A 16,383-nucleotide genomic window follows, 5' to 3' on the forward strand; every position below is an offset into this window, starting at 1 on the left:
CAAAACAGCTCCAATGAAAAATAATTTATATTTATGAGTGACATACTGAGAGTCCACGCACGAGCATCTTTGTTGTTTTTGTTCATTATTAGTTACATCGGTATTGTCGTTTCTTTTATTCTCTAGGCTATATAGAGCAAAACAGGGAATTGCCGTATACTCTTGACAAATGCAATTCATACATTTAATATTTACTTTTTGATGATGCCATAACGCCATAATTATGCCACAAAATATGTTTGTATGCAATTGTTCAATCGATTTACTTACACTATAATAGAAATGTTCTTAATACCACAAAAGTAAACACACGGACGTTATCTACATTTCGTTAGAAAAATAAAAAGGTACCACTCAATGTTTTTGCTATTAATGTAAAACTTTTATTTGAATTTCAGACATAGCTCCAGTATTCACTTTAAACATCTATCTGTACTTCTTGATTCGCCATCCTTCCCTGTAAATATAATTGTGAGAGTCCAGATGACTCTGGAAACTTCTGGAAATCCACTTTCAAACACAAAGTAATTCAAGCAAAACATCTGAAACAATAAAGAATATATTAATGGGGCACGAAAATAAAATAATTAAACACTAAAAGCTTCATAAAGTAAGCAAAGAATAGATCTTTGTGTGTCTAATTGAGAGCGCCTTAAGTTGTAGATTTAGAGTTAATATGTGGTTGAATATCCATGAATATCACATTGCAGTGGAAGGTTTTCAGTCCAGAACTGTCTGAATTTAATCCAACCGATTAAAAAGCTTTCTTTAATTACAATACAAGCATCCTTAACCTCCATATTTACATTTCTCACACTAGAACTGATGATATTCTTGCCAATATGTTGCATCAAAAAGCAGAGAGAGATTCAGATACGCAATATTAACAAATAAAAGATAAAACACAAACTTAGTGAATATTGGAAAGACAACTGAGACCGATAATGCGAGACAAAATGCACAAATATGACACCGGATGCACAGTTTGACTATTTACAATTTGGCTGCAGCACAAAATAAGATTATCTCCTAGCACTGTGCAATAACGCATTCCTCAAAGGAAACATTGTACATCCACACATCATCAAGTGACAAATACTAAGTGCAAGACCATCAAATTTCCCTGATGTATTGCCAATTGCCACCAGCACCTCAACCATACATGAAAAAACACATTCAATCCCTTAGATGTAATTCACCTTTTAGTGAGATTTACATAGTGATAGTACAGTATTTTACCAAGAATAACATGCATTAATATACATGTTTTTGTTAACTTCACATGGCTAAACACTTTCTTTTATCTTAATCTTCAGGCCACATGTAGGCATGTATGTGGTTTTAGGAGGGACAACTTAATTAGACTATGCAAATCCTGATTTAGACACCTGGATTGACTGCCTAGGTTCAGTCTAGATTTGCTCTGTAAAGGTATCTATCCTCATACTTGGACTCTGTAAGGATTGTACAAAGTCTTACAGCCTGGAATAAATGAGCTGTTAAGATCCACTGAGCTGTTAAGTTTCCAATGATTTACAACAGCCCTGTGCAGACTTCTTCGCACTTTGAAGAAGCTACAGGGGTTAATTGATTCATGCCCTCTGAAGAAGGACACTTTGCTAAATGATGAGAAAAGAGTATCTTTTTAAAAGACCATAAAGGGAAAAATGGGTCACAGGATATAATATTCCCCAAAGTCATTTGTATGTCTGAAACCCGAAAATAAGCTGCATGTCAAAGCAATCTATGGGTAATGTTTTCCAATACTTTTTATATGTTTAAGCATGTAACTTTGTCCAAGTTTAAGTAGAGAATTTTACTATTTAGGTCTGAAATATTTTACAAAGATTTAACCAAAGGTGCTGCTCAATTCTGCAAATTTCCTTCCGCACCTCGTTCCTCAGAAAATACATAGATATTTAGGACCAAATCGACTCATTTTGCTAAGACGGATAAGATGATTGCGTCATCATTATCTCAGATGATCAAAGGGGTCATGTGCATTACATATGTGTTGGATATCACAAAATAAATCGCACATTAATCCCATTAATACATACACTGCTGTTAGTGTACACAAAAGCTGAATGACTCCAGACGCCCATAAGCTAAAACACATATAGCCACCACTGTCTATGAACATACTTTATCTTTTAACGCATTCTTTGTGCAATGACAATTTCATTTTCTTAAGCCCCCTTTCATTCTCATGCGACATTCAGAGACCATTTCTGCTTTTGGCTGTTATCATTGAATTGCAACATTCTCTGTTAACACCCAAAAGCTGTGATTACAATAATCTAATCAGCAAGATTGGAACCGCTTGCTCAGATTCTACCATGGAAGGTGAAGGCTGAGAATAGTAAAACAATCCAGTCGTAAGCAGCTGTTGGTTCAACTAAGCCATATTTAGAGAGTGAGAGGTAGAAGTGTGGATGAAGGCTACACAGCTACCAGCCACTCTTTACCAAAACTGATCTGACTATTCTGTTCACTGACTTTTTTTAAAGAAATTCTCATAAAACATTCATTAATTTGTCATTATGGCTGCCAATGTAATCTGGGGTCAATGGCTGTCAAGTATTGTCTATATAGAAAACAATGCCTTTTAAGACAATCCTAAATAATTGTTAAATTATTTGACACTTTTAAAAGCATCTTTTGAACAGCATTTTTTGAAGTCTTCAGGGGTTTGTTCATAATATCACTAATATACAGGGTACACAGAGTAAAGTGCATCATGCTCCACCAGGGCCTGGAGTACCAAGGGTTTAGTTTATCCCTACTCTATGTGGGACACTGAAGAGGTTAACAGAGCTGGGATGCTTAGACCTACTGAAGTGAAACAAAATGACAGCAAAAATCTACACCCAAATTAAAAGAAACAAAATAAATTGATAACCTGTCCTGATGAAGCTGGTCTGCCGGGGCAGGGGAGGTTTTGGAAGTTTGGTAAGAGGGTTTATTCAAAACCTATGGCTGACGTTAGCCAGCCAGTTTACTTGTAACCAATGAGGACTTTCTCTGCGGAAGGTCTTGTGGAGTTGGAATGTGATCCCCGGTGACGATGTTCTTGTCTGGACCAGCTGCGGCAGGCAACTGTTTGTTCTTCATCTTTGCCTTGGCCATGTTGTAATCTCCTGAGTCAAAATACTTTTGCTGGAGACAAATAAAAATTTTATGAAATAATGAAAAGGTCTTGTTTGTTTTGGCTATGTTGTTAAGCACCTGGAACTTCAAAAATCTGTATGAATGAATGCCTTTAAAAAAACATACTTTTTTTTCAGTTGTTGAAATTTTTAAACTTACCCCTTTCTGCAGTTTCTTCATCAGAAAGTCAGAGCCACCTGGCTTTTGACCCAAGTTGGGATACTTCGCTTTCAATTTGGCCTCCTCTGTCCGCACTGGGTTTGAGTTTGTGTCCTGGGATTCCTGAAAAACATTTATTGCGTTGTTATTAGATATTAGTTAGATATTAATTCTTATATGTACACTGACATTGAAAAGTTTGGGGTTAGTAAGATTTTTTTTTTATGATTCTGAAATAAGTCTCTTATGCTCATCAAGGATTTATTTATTTGGTCAAAAATACAGTTAACATTATTATTGTGAAATATTATTACAATTTAAAATAATTGTTTTCTATTGCAATATATTTTAAAATGTAATCTTGTGATGTTAAAGCTGAATTTTCAGCAGCCATTACTCCAGTCTTCAGTGGACGTCATTCTAATAATTTGAATATGTTGATTTGGTTAAACATTAATTATCAATGTTAAAAACAGCTGTGCTACTTCTAAACCATGATACATTTCAGGATTCTTTGATGAATAGAAAGTTCAAAAGAACAGCATTTATTTGAAAAAGATTTTTTTGTAACAATGTAAAAGTGTTTACCGTCATGTGTTTACATCAATTATTACATCCATGCAGATTAAAGGTATTTTTTAAAAGGGGTATGAGAGGATTTTGAATTAGTTTATGTGAACAGTCTTTATAAAATACTGAAAAGTGGTCTGCTTTCATTTAGTCTTACTACTAAAACTATAAAGAGGAAGAAGGAAAAAAACTAATAATCAACACTCAAAACTCAAAATAATAAATCTCACACCCACAATATAATAAGACAACAATAAAACAAAACCCCTTTCATCATGTTATTGTTCTTCCTGTAATTCCCAAAAGGTGTGTGGTCCTTAATCACATTTCTGGGCAAGGTACATCAAGTTTAACTTGGCATTAAATTCCCAGGCGTTTTCTCTGACTTCACTATTGTCTCTGACTTCACATTCATATTGAAACCAAATATTAAAACTACTTGGTTTCAATATGAATGCAATCTAAAATAAACAAACAGCATGTCTGGAAATTGTCACAACTGAAACTATTCAACATTCGAGTTTAGACAATTTGTAAACATCTTCAGATTTCTGTCTTTTGGTGTAAAATTAGATGATTGTTTTGAACAGTAAAACAGCCAAATAGGTCTTCAGGTCTTGCAATAACATAGGATACATAAGATTACAGAAGGTTACAGAAAGACAAACCAGGGCTTGCAAAATTTCTGGTAGCCCTTTGAGCAGTCACTCTTCAGATTTTGGTAGCCCGAAATGAATTTATCTACCCCAAATAAAAAAAAAAATACATTTTTTAATGAAGAACATTGGATAGGACTCAAAACAACAAACAAAAACATTTTCAAAATACAAATATCAAGGGAGAAATTTTATTTCACTATTTACAGGATATCTGCAGGATTTTTAAATTCAAATTTAAGGCTTTTTATGACCTTTTTTAAGAAATGCACAAATAAAATTAATGCCGTACGAATGGGGTAGGGTAATGTCTGGTAACATATTAAACCGTAAAGATTTACAGTTCAGATACAGGTTTTCACAAAACAAAAACGATATATCACATTTCAGCCTTTAAACCTTTTTTAGGAAAAAGTCAAACGTAGGCTATAAATTATTATACTAATTTAAAACATAAATATCTTACTGTCTTAACCCTTAAATGCATACCTCGGGTCTTTAGCGACCCGGGACATCATTCTCAACCCTCTCGCTCATTTTTTAAAGTTAGACATCAACTTTCTTAGTATTCCTCAATCTATTAATTATAAACAATATAACAAGAAAAAAATAGTAAAATATAAAAGAATGCCTGTTTTCTGATTAATTTTTTGTAAAAAGTGTATAGGGTCGCTAGAGACCCGAGGTATGTAAATGTGTAAGTATTTTTTCCTGCACAACTATATTTACATATCTGATGACTCAATATGTGCAATGCATCTTTTTTCCTCAAGGTGGCACTATTTGATACACAATGATGACGTGACGTTTCACTCAGGCATAAAACAAACGAATATCATCAGCAAAAATTGAAGTGGTTTGAATGGCTTTACTGCACAAAAAGAAAAAATTCAATTTTCAGTTGGCAGTTTTTATGAGGCTTAATAGTGTTCATATCAATATCGGAATTATATCGTATCAACTGAAATTAAGAAATATATCATGATATAAATGTTGGCCATATCGTCCAGCCCTATGCTGAATATACTGTGGAAGTGCGCTCTGACGATGACAGCGATGGTAAAATCATCTGCTCAAATTGAACCCTTTGAAGTTTCAAAAGGTAACGAAATATGCTTCAATTTATTCTTCTGTAGTTGTTCTTAAAATATCAAGAGAGTTTTTTGCTATTGCAGCAGTTAGAGATCCATCCGTGCTGGATATATAGATATATATAATGATTGGCGAAACATTCATGCATTTAAGGGTTAATTGTTTAGATTTTTAGAAGGCACATTAGCTTCTTATCGATCCACCGGTTCACATTAACAACTGTACGTGTTTGCTGCTTAAAAACATGGGCCGATTTTCACATTTGTCTGAACAAAAACAGCAGACGGGCTTCTTGAAAATGCAAATTCATTTTCTGCCACTAGGTGAACGAAGCAGCGCTGCATTCACAAACGCTACATTCTCAGGCATTATAAAAAAAGATTAAATGAAAATGCCCTCAAAACTTTTCTGAAGATAGCCAGTTCCCTTCAGAGATACATTCATATAAATACAGCAACGCTGCGTTTTGACTTTGAAACGTGCAGCGCTCTTATTTAGCCTACTCAATCAAATTATAGCCTTCTGAAGTTTAATCGTCACATTAATCCATTATCATCCATTCTTGTCTTTCCGTCCCCAAATGTAGGACCTCTTGAATTATTATTAAGACTTTACTTATTCCATTTAGGTATTTAATACTTTTTATGGCCTTAAATTTGATACAACTAAATGTAAGACTTTTTAAGGACCCACGAGAACCCTGTATTCAAGATAGCCTGTCGGGCCGGGGGTTGATACATTTTGGTAGCCCGACTGAAATACAAAATAGGCTCGGGACGTCGGGTTTACGATTTAGCGTGCCCTGCAAATATTTGAAAACCTACATATTATTGAGAACCTCAGTTGTTTGGTTGCATTTTGAATCATCCTCGATTTTGCCCTAAGCTAAGGAATCAAGAGGGGTTGTGTTTAGACTGAGGCCTTGTAAACAACAAAAAGCAGTCTTTAGAAAGGGCTAATGATATAGACTGCAGTACAGATGTTTAAGTATGCTTCCATTATGACTGCATGACCAGTTTTGCAAATGACTAGGCTGTGTGTCAACAAGGGACAGATCTTTAATGCATGTTATGCTGGCTACAAGACACATACATTTGCATGCAATTGTAGCAGAAAGCAAACTGCAGAAAAACAGGTTTGTAAATCATCATGACACATGCTACACCCTATGAGTCTCTGTGAATCACAAACAATTCATAAAACAGCATTTTAAAACACAAACGCAGAATCTAAACAGTCTCCTATGTGTTTATTAAATTCTACAAGGACCCATGAGATAGCATTTTATTTTTTCCCCAATGATCTAGATCAAAAACATTTTTATCAGGTCTAGGGAACAAAAAACAAAAAGGTTAAAACTGTAGTGTATCATGATGATATTTTTTCCTCCACTGACAGCAATTTCCACACACTGTTTGGCATTCATAAACACAAAACACCTGAAGAAGAAACACTCTGATTAAGTCCAATATGCTGATTCACTAGGATCTATAACAAGTAATTTATGAGCTGCTATATTCAGCACCACCTGGAAAAAAGTGCAAACAAGGCTATTAGGTTCCCCTCAGTCAAAACTACTCTTAAAGACTGCATGCTCTTGGGACTTGTAGTCGTGTCCTGAATCTCATTTGGATACATGTTATTTTAGCACAAAATTGTCAATAATAGTGCGTTTATGAAGGTCTTCTGATTTTTAATAAATTGAACATGGCCCCTTCAAATAAATAATAAGAATCTGGTTATCATAGATGGTTATTCTCTTTCATACAACCCAGCTGACACCATCAGGTTAAAGTAGGTGCGACAAACACAAAAGTGACAGAATGAACCAATCAAACACTGTTATTTCGTGACGTCTAGGTTCACTAACCAATCAAAGGGAGGCTCATGCTTGCAAACTGCACGTCTATCACATTGTTCAACTCATGCAGGTGACAACTCAGAAAACAAATGGCAAAGAGTCAGAGAGATTTCTGTGTTAAAGGTGTCAATGAGCAATAAGCAATCAGTCATTTTAATATTACGGCATTTAGGAGTAATGCCATGATAGTGGTCGAAACTGACAGACACCACAAGAGACTGCAGCGAGCGAGGCGCAGCCCGATTCTAATCCCCACCTGAGTCTCGTCCATCTGCTCCGACTGCTTCTCCGTGTCCTGGTTATCTGATGACATGGCTGTTCGGCGTTTGCTGACCACTTAATCAGCGTGTTTGAGTGTAAATTTTGCCGTCTAATCGTGCCCGATCTGTTCCACCCACGGTGTTCAGTATCAAAATGGCGTTAGCTGCAGTGACGTCATTTTGGAGGACGGTCACGCAGCGGAAGAGCCAATAGGAATCTGGTTTGATGTTTGAGAGACAGGAGAATCAGCCCGTAGATTTCCAATAGTCGTATCAAAATAAATAAGTGACCAATGGTAGGCTACAATGATTTTAAGAGCTCACACAATAATAAACATTATATAGGGTAACTTAAACTGTTAAATGATATTAAAATCTACAGGAGATGTTTATAAAAAATTTTCAATAAATGGCAAGTTTTCAATATGTATCATGTGCCACTATACTATTATCTAGGAAAGACCTTGTAATTACTGTTACTGAAATAGTAATTATAAGGCCTAGGCCTAAGTAGACTTCATTTACAATACATCAGTCATGCATTGGCGTTTAAATATGTGCACCTGCAATCTCCTACCCCAAATATAATATATTTCCCATTCACAATAACCCACTGTGTTCAAGGCTTGTCAATTCATACATCATTTGGAAGTATAATCTGTTTGGAGAACATCTGGTTTAAAGGGGTCATATGATGCGATTTCAAGTTTTCCTTTCTCTTTGGAGTGTGATAAGCTGTTCGTGAATAGATAAGATCCCTAAAGTTGCAAAGACTAAAGTCTCAAACCCAAAGAGATATTCTTTATAAAAGTTAAGACTCGTCCACGCCCTCCTAAAACACCTCGTTATTAGCAACGTCATATGACCCCTTTAAGCTGCATGGAGAGTATCTCACCTCCACTGTTTCAGGTTGCAGGGCTGTTTTGATGCACTTCAAAGAAGATACGTAAGTTTGTGCTTTTGTACTCTTCTGTATTTTCGTAGTTTTCATTTATGTTTAGTAACAAGACATATACTGATCATCACTCACAGTAATCTTTTGACCTTTTGTATCTGCTTTGCTTTATCAGCTGCGCATGGTTCTTCTATCAGTGAGTATTAACTAATGGATTTGAAAACAAACAGTAATCAATTTAAAACCGTACATTGTATGATGTGGTATGATAGTTTATATGCTATATATTATATATGTCTTATTTTTTTTTTATAAAAATGTTACTAATTTTTCTTGTAGATTTACTGTGATCCAGACAATCCACAGGTGATCAGATGTTGTCTCTTTGTTTGGTTGAATGCCATACTTTAATGTTACTTAATCTCTCTTTTAATATAATACAAATGAAATCAGTGCATGACAACCTTGTTTATGTAAGACTTTGAATTTCCATTTTCACTTTTCCATCTTTGCTTTTGCTGCAGAAAGTGACTGAATGCTACCAGTTTAAAATCAATTACACAGAGAAAGGACCTCAGATGGACTTTGAGAGGTGGCATTTCTGTCTGAGCAGTATTCAAAACTAGTTGATGGATATTTACCCCAACATATATAGCTTCCATAGCATTATATACTACCACGTGTCGGCATACTGACTATATTAATGTTGTGCTTTTGAAAATAATTGTCTGTGTTTCCAGCAAAAATGGGCAGAGTCTGACTAAAATGGCCTGTGACAACACCCAGAAATCCAGTATGCTGCTGGTGCGCAAGCTTTACATGCTGATGCAAAATCTCGGCCCGCTGCCTGACAACATCTGCCTCAACATGAAACTCTTCTACTATGATGAGGGTAAATCTATCTTGCTATCTGCCACAGACAGTACCATGTACATGAAGTTGTCCATGTACATTGTTTGTCATTTATTTCTTTTTAGTATGTGATAAGTTATTGTGGTTAACTCAATATTTATTTGGATTATTTAAAAGCACTTCATACTTTGCAGATCTTCACACAACATAAAGTTAATCAGAGATGCACAAACAAGGGCCTGTGGCCCAAATTTGTCCCGTGATTACCTTTAATTTGGCTTGCAATATCATATCACAAGAGGAGGGAAAAATAGGAGAAAATGCCCTTGACACATATCTTCATTTCTAATTTATCTTTATAACATTTTTGTTTCATTTTTAGATTGCAATGTAGAGAATATGCGTTTATTTGATTAAAAATAGAAATTCAATATAATATAGTTGGATTTAATGCAACATTTACTTTTGGCCAACAGCTCTCAATCTAGTTTGTTTTTTGTTTTTTTGATTCAGTGTCATTCAGTGTCACTGTGTATTTGTGTTTCAGTGACAGCTCAGGAGTATCAGCCACCTGGCTTCAAGGACGATGACAACGAGACGTTGATATTTGAGAGGGAACCAGTAAATCTGACCATGGGAGAGGTGGTCACACCTTTTCATAGCCTCAGAATGAACGTCACTACTGAGCGCAAGAGACTTGAGCCGGTGAGATAAAGAAGCTGTCCAGTGATCTGTCTGGAAGAAAAAAATAAATAAAATCAATGGTGTAAAGCAGTGATCAAAATTTTTTTTATGTGCGTGAACAGTTTGATGAGGAGGAGGAAGTATGTGTGAGTACAAAATGATCTTTGAAAATGTTTGAAGATGGAATGATGTCTGAGACCTCAGTTCAGCAGGTGGGGTCTTTTTAATAATTAGCTGATATGTCCTTATTTCCTTTTCTGCCTTACCTTTACAAAATGTGAGGATTAATCTCAAATGATGGACTTTTTTGCTCGCAGGAGTGTATGACAAAGGAGAAAGTCATCATTGATGCTGGCATTGAATACTCAGGTGAATATTAGACTCTGCTTTGCCAGTTTAATGAGATCAGCATGAGTCTAAATCAAGGAAAATGCAACCAACTCCCAGCAACTTTTGCTCATGGTCTGCCACCTTAACAGAAACTCAGGAAAACTCACAACAGGCTCACAGAAGCAGCAAGGAGGATTTTGACATAACAAATGCAAAGGTAGCGTTACACAATTCACCACACACACAGGTAAGTTATCAGTCTGCTCTAGTTGCCTGTGTATGAGAGGAAGTTGTATTTAATTATGTGATGTATATTTGAGATGGACAGTCTGGTAAACAAAACTGCTGATCTTAAGGTGAACGCAAGGAAGACCAGGAGCGGACGCATCTTTGAGCCTCAGGTAGGAAATACACAGCCCATGGCCCATATCTGTATCTTGTCGTGTTGGTTGGACTTTTATTACATCGTTTACCAGTATAATCACTGGAATTTTGTGAACAGTTTTAAAATAAAACTGTTTAGTTTCATGTAACATGTCTCATTCTGATGACTATCATGCAATCAGAGCCAGGAAAAATGTGAAGTACACAAATTAGTCATTTAAAAACAGGTTATTCAAGATTTCTTGTTCTGATTAACTAATTTACTATAACTAAACACACTTCCTCTGTCTGTAGATCTCTCAGTTAGTGTTCCCGCTGAGCCAAGATCCCCAGCCATCAGCCCCGAAGAGGCGCAAAGTCAGTGTACCTAAATAACATTGACTTGTACACTCACAGTATTTCTAGTACAGTCACACAGCAACATACTAACATACACATGCTGTTTATTCATTCAGTTGCAGAAATGCATTGTTAACAAGTTTTATGGTTCAAGGGCGTGTCATAACTTGAGGAGTGCACAAATGAATTTTGTATTTTGTTATTTATGTTAGTTTTCTATCAGATACATTTGTGCCTGGAAATGTTAGTAGCATAACAAGATTTTAGTCACTGCATACAGTACCATGTACAAATGTAATGAGTCCACTAGATGGCAGCATGTACTGTGCCTGAGTATATTAAAACAGTGATTCCAATAAAATAACATGCAGCCTTCTTTAGTAAAGCAGACAGTTTTATGGATATACTTGAACCTGAGTGATATAATATAATAAATAATGAATTTTAGAATGTATGTCTAGAGAAATACAGATATTAGACTCATTTGAACAGAAAACTAGATTTGGCTTTGTTTCTTGATGCTGATCTTTACAGCTAAGCGACATAACATCTTCCCGTGCGGTGAATTTGTTGAATTGTCTAAATATATAAAAAAATATATTATAATTATTCTATAAAATTATTAGTAACATATGTCTGATGTAAAGTTGAGAATAGTGGCCTGAATCTTCCAGTATATTTGCACCTGCTGCAAGCTTCTTGAAGCTAAATCAGCTGTTTAAAATATGAGTTTTTATATTATTTTTTTAAAAATCTACACAAATAGCAAAGTTTTTAATTTTTTGCAAACATATTCTAAAATTCCATGGTAACAACAATATGCAGTAGTCCATGTTTAAAATAGCGTTTACTTTATCTAGTTACAAAATATTTGTTGGCTCATTGCCTGAGTGTAAGAAGTTGGCTAAAGACAAAAGCATCTAAAATTGCATATTCCAAATATGCAGTTTCAGGCTTGGCTGTCTTTGGGACTTGAATTGTCACTGATCAGAAACCACAGACGCCTCTTTGCCCATTCACGCAAGAGCTTTTGGTTTTGACATCAGAGTTTGGTCCATTTAGCATCTTCTCCTCCTGGTTCACAGCAGCTGCTAGTAGTCATGTTTGTACTCACATGGATGAAGCAAACATCTCAGTTTGGACCTAAAAGTAAAATAAAAAATGAGACCTGCAGGGGGAGGGGGAGGGTAGTGGAGTGGAGTTTGGACCAAGCAATCGAACCAAGTTAGCTGCTGTCAGGCTGTGTATCTGTGTGTGGGGGGTGATATCACCCCTCAGGGCTTCTGAGAGGGGGGCTTCGGACATTTAGCAGGGGACTGTGATCCCCTGACCTTGCCAGAAGGGTAGAAAATGTTTTGCTGCTGATTAGCAATTCTTCAGCTTAGCAGCTTAGCTAAACTTTTAGTGCAATTTATTTCTTTTTTTTTTTTTAAAGAAGGCAAACAAAAATGGTTAAATAAGAAGTTCACAATGCAATAAAACACAGAGGATCATTTCAGTTTGATTGAAATGAATACACACAGCCTTCCTGATAGTGATAGTTTTGATAGTGTATTTATTTTTTCCATTATTCATTCTGTAATCATTTATTTACCCCTAAATGGTACATATTAGTACTTGAAAAGTTCATATTAGTACCCAAAGTGTACATATTAGTACCTTTTGAAAGCTGAGAGAAATCAAATATGAACTAAAATTGTACCTTTATCTATGACCAAACTAGCAAAGCAAAAACAAAAATGCATAGGATCTTTTAGAGTGGCTTCCACTTTTACCCTATTGATTGGTATCCATGAGATAAAATGTGTCACGAGTCACGAACAAGCTGAATTCATGCTTGGCATCTCTCAACATGACAGCGTTTTACACGTGTGTTCCTTCTGAAATAGCAGTACCGTACACTTGACCTTGGGCTGGATGTATGTGCCTGTGAGCTGCGGACCATCACTCCTGTCAATGGAGTGCATGTCTGACCTTGGGCTGTAGTTACAGACTTGGCACTGACTAATTTCAGCGCTGGACTTCATATCGACACTGCAATCGCTAATATGTTGGATGATAAATAACTATTGACTGTGAAGTGAAGGGAGCTCCTGGACAGGACAGAGTGGCTCACTAACGTGGACCTCGAATTGAATACAGAAACTGCCCACCCATAGATCCAGGACCAGTGCTATCTGTCTTACATTGAACTACAAACAGCATTTAAAAAACAAAAACGGATTTTGGAGGATTTCATCTGTAGTCTAGATGTTCAGGTAGATCAACTTATGTTGCAAAAAATAATAATTTATACATTGATAATTTAATAATAGTAATGTAATACTTTATTAAAAATAAAAGTAATAAAAATTATTACAACAAAATTCTGTCATATATGCAACCTCATGTTTTTCTTTCTTTTAAACATTATTAGATCCCACTGACTTTCATTGTATGGAAAGATATATATTTTTTTAAATATCTTCTTTTGTCCACAGAAGAAAAAAGTCATAGAGGTTTGGAACTACATGAGGGTGAGTAAATGATAGAATTTTCATTTGTGGATGAACTATCCCTTTAAAGGTTAAACATAACCCACTAAGTGGTTATGTAAAACTTTGGCACCTAAATTTACACTTTTTACCCAAATGTGATCAACATCAACTATGATTAATTCAGCAATACATCTGAGCGCTTTGAGAACAAAGCAGACCCAGTGAGAAACCACTCTTTAAACAAAATGTAGGCGAGCAAAATCTTATATCGGCGAGCCAAGAATTTAAAAAAAAAGGCATAGCGTCTGACAAATCTCAAAAATACAGAATCACGAATCAAGACACAGCTTTATTAGGATGCAGTGTGCATGTCTGCTCCATAAAGTTTTGAAGTGTGCTGCCAAGTTCACTGCAGGCTCTCACTCTCACAACATATGCAGAGTGCTGGAGGCAGAGAAAACTTTCCCTCCATCACTCCTCTCTCCCACATGCCCGGCCCCACCGCGCCTGACTTCTGCCCCGGTAGCCGCTGTGCCTCTCCGAGTGGATGGGTTTTCATCTCGCAGGGATGCGAGGGCAGCCACTCCGCTCCCCCTCACACTCCGTCCCCGCGGAGCACAGATTTACATTTGTACCGCTGCACAGAGCTCAGTACTGCAGGCGAACAGCCAAATCCATGCAGTACTGACTGAAACACAAAAACAGCTTGAGCGACTTCAGTCGAGTCTCTAGAGATCAAGGACTCCTCAGCCTGGAATGATGGAAGTTTATGCATGTAAAAAAAAAAATTATGTCAGTGGACAACGTACTTAGCAAACATATGGAGTGAGTCAGTATACTCTAAAATATTTGCTTTAACACAAATAGAACTGTACTAATGTCTTGAATGTAGGCAATGCAAAAAAAATTGCAATTTTAAAACTTACAGTGGTAGTATTTGTATGCTATCTTAGTCTATATATAATTAATAATATAAAACTAATTTTATATGTTCACTCAAGAAGTCAAACCACTCAGTAATTCTTCTTAAACTCACACTAGGATGTTGCTGGGGAGGACAGAGGCAAAAAGAAAGATGTAACCGACATCTCAATCATTTGAGTAATTTTTCTGAGCAGTGGCCATAAGCAAGGAAAGGGCCTTTGTCCTAGACTGGCTTTCATTTCCAGCACTGCAGGAATTGTGATGGCTGTGCCTCGGGGCAACAGAGGCACCTTAAGGAGCCCCACCTTTAAATCCAGTGTGCTGTGACTCCAACCATGACCCCTAGCTGGAGGGATCCCTCAGGCCAGATTTAAACGAGCTCCCGCAGGTCCTTCTGCGTGCCTCGCTCTCCTTCACAAGCTCTTGCTGAACCGGTGCAGCCTGGTCTTCCTGGCCATTCTGATTTGTATAACAGTCAAAGCAATGGCTGGAATAAATGGCCTCACATTAGGTAAATGCCGTGTGGCTGTTCGCATATGCAGACGGGGAGATGTGCGGAAAAATCAGATGTGACATTTTCCATGCTGGCGAAAGCGAATTCCGTGTGGGCCGCAGTACAGTGCATAGCAATTCTGGAGTGCCGCACAGTACTTGTGAATAATACAGGCAAAGTGTCATGATGGCTGTCTATTGTTTTTAAGAGCGTGCCTCTCGGTCCAAGAAGGAACTGATTTTTTTTCTTTGCATTTGTGACGAAATAGATCCAGCTGTCTTTTTACCATTGTTTCAGGCCTCTTCCTTTTCTTTTTCCTTCCCTCTCACTATCATTACCACTATTATGGAGGCCATGAGAGACGCAAGGCAAAAGAGGCATACAATATTGATCCACACCCATCACCACACAGAGAAAAAAACGTGGGTTCAGGGGCTGCACAATTCAGACTGGACAGTGCGATCGATAGGATGCTCTATCAGCCGTTGCCATGGCAACTCACAGAGCAAGGACAGAACCCCCACGTTTATTTACACCTGTCTTCTACTCCCTGCCACCTTGCGCTAGTCCCTGCCAGCTTGTGCTGGTTTAAGTGCCACTCAAAAAGGGTAAATATTATACAATTTTATATGTTATGTATTTTTTTATTTATTAGTTTTTTTAAATAGTGCAATTTGCATTTTTCTCCCCAAAAAGCGTACAGTATATGATTTTGTTGGTGTACACAATATCCAATGTCTTAATGGCCACTATTTGCCTGTGTTCTTTGCACAAGTGTATGGGTCTTTACTTTACGTTGACCCCAATTTGCAGGTCAAGTAAACATGTTCAATGCTGCAGCCGTTGACTTGATGAGGTCATAAATGAGAGCTGGAGAAGAACAGTCTAAGGCTTTTTTCAATGAGCGCATGAGTGAGCAAAACACTGCAACAAAGAGCGGATCAGCAGACTACTTAACACTAGTAGCCAGCCAATTTAACACAAGAATCCTTTTAGACGCAATCTATGCGAATATGGATTGCATTCAAGGAGTCAAATGGCTAAAAAAGGTCATTACATAGAACATTAGTTAATTTGTATGATAAAGTTAAATAACATGCTCAGTAAAGCTGATGTATAATAATGTATAATCAGCCTACACTCTTGTTAAAAAAATTAAGGTCCTAAAAGGGATTTTTCACAGCAATGCCATAGAAGAAATATTTTGGGTTCCCCAAAGAACCTTTCAGTGAACAATACTTAAAACAACAATTTTTT

The 16,383-nt window shown here is 36.7% G+C and overlaps 2 protein-coding genes across 2 annotated transcripts; one reads left to right on the forward strand and one right to left on the reverse strand.

Annotated features, from left to right (window-relative positions):
- Positions 1-2,948: 2,948 nt before the first annotated feature.
- LOC107732479 (alpha-endosulfine-like) lies at positions 2,949-7,931 on the reverse strand. Its single transcript, XM_016543824.1, has 3 exons — positions 7,745-7,931; positions 3,310-3,432; positions 2,949-3,159 (listed from the first exon to the last, which is right to left on the reverse strand). Exons 1-3 carry the CDS (start codon positions 7,799-7,801, stop codon positions 2,986-2,988), a joined length of 354 nt encoding a protein of 117 aa, XP_016399310.1. The 5' UTR covers positions 7,802-7,931; the 3' UTR covers positions 2,949-2,985.
- On the forward strand, positions 7,903-11,406 carry LOC107732467 (HORMA domain-containing protein 1-like). The gene is given in 12 exon segments (XM_016543805.1): positions 7,903-7,907; positions 8,658-8,694; positions 8,819-8,839; positions 8,983-9,009; positions 9,168-9,235; positions 9,384-9,535; positions 10,043-10,200; positions 10,302-10,391; positions 10,497-10,548; positions 10,659-10,726; positions 10,830-10,910; positions 11,188-11,406. Coding segments are annotated over 12 exon segments (840 nt in total). The 3' UTR covers positions 11,269-11,406.
- The last annotated feature ends 4,977 nt before the right edge of the window (positions 11,407-16,383 follow it).

Source organism: Sinocyclocheilus rhinocerous, unplaced genomic scaffold (genome assembly GCF_001515625.1).
Source record: "Sinocyclocheilus rhinocerous isolate Xijiao unplaced genomic scaffold, SAMN03320098_v1.1 scaffold3081, whole genome shotgun sequence".
Taxonomy (NCBI): domain Eukaryota; kingdom Metazoa; phylum Chordata; class Actinopteri; order Cypriniformes; family Cyprinidae; genus Sinocyclocheilus; species Sinocyclocheilus rhinocerous.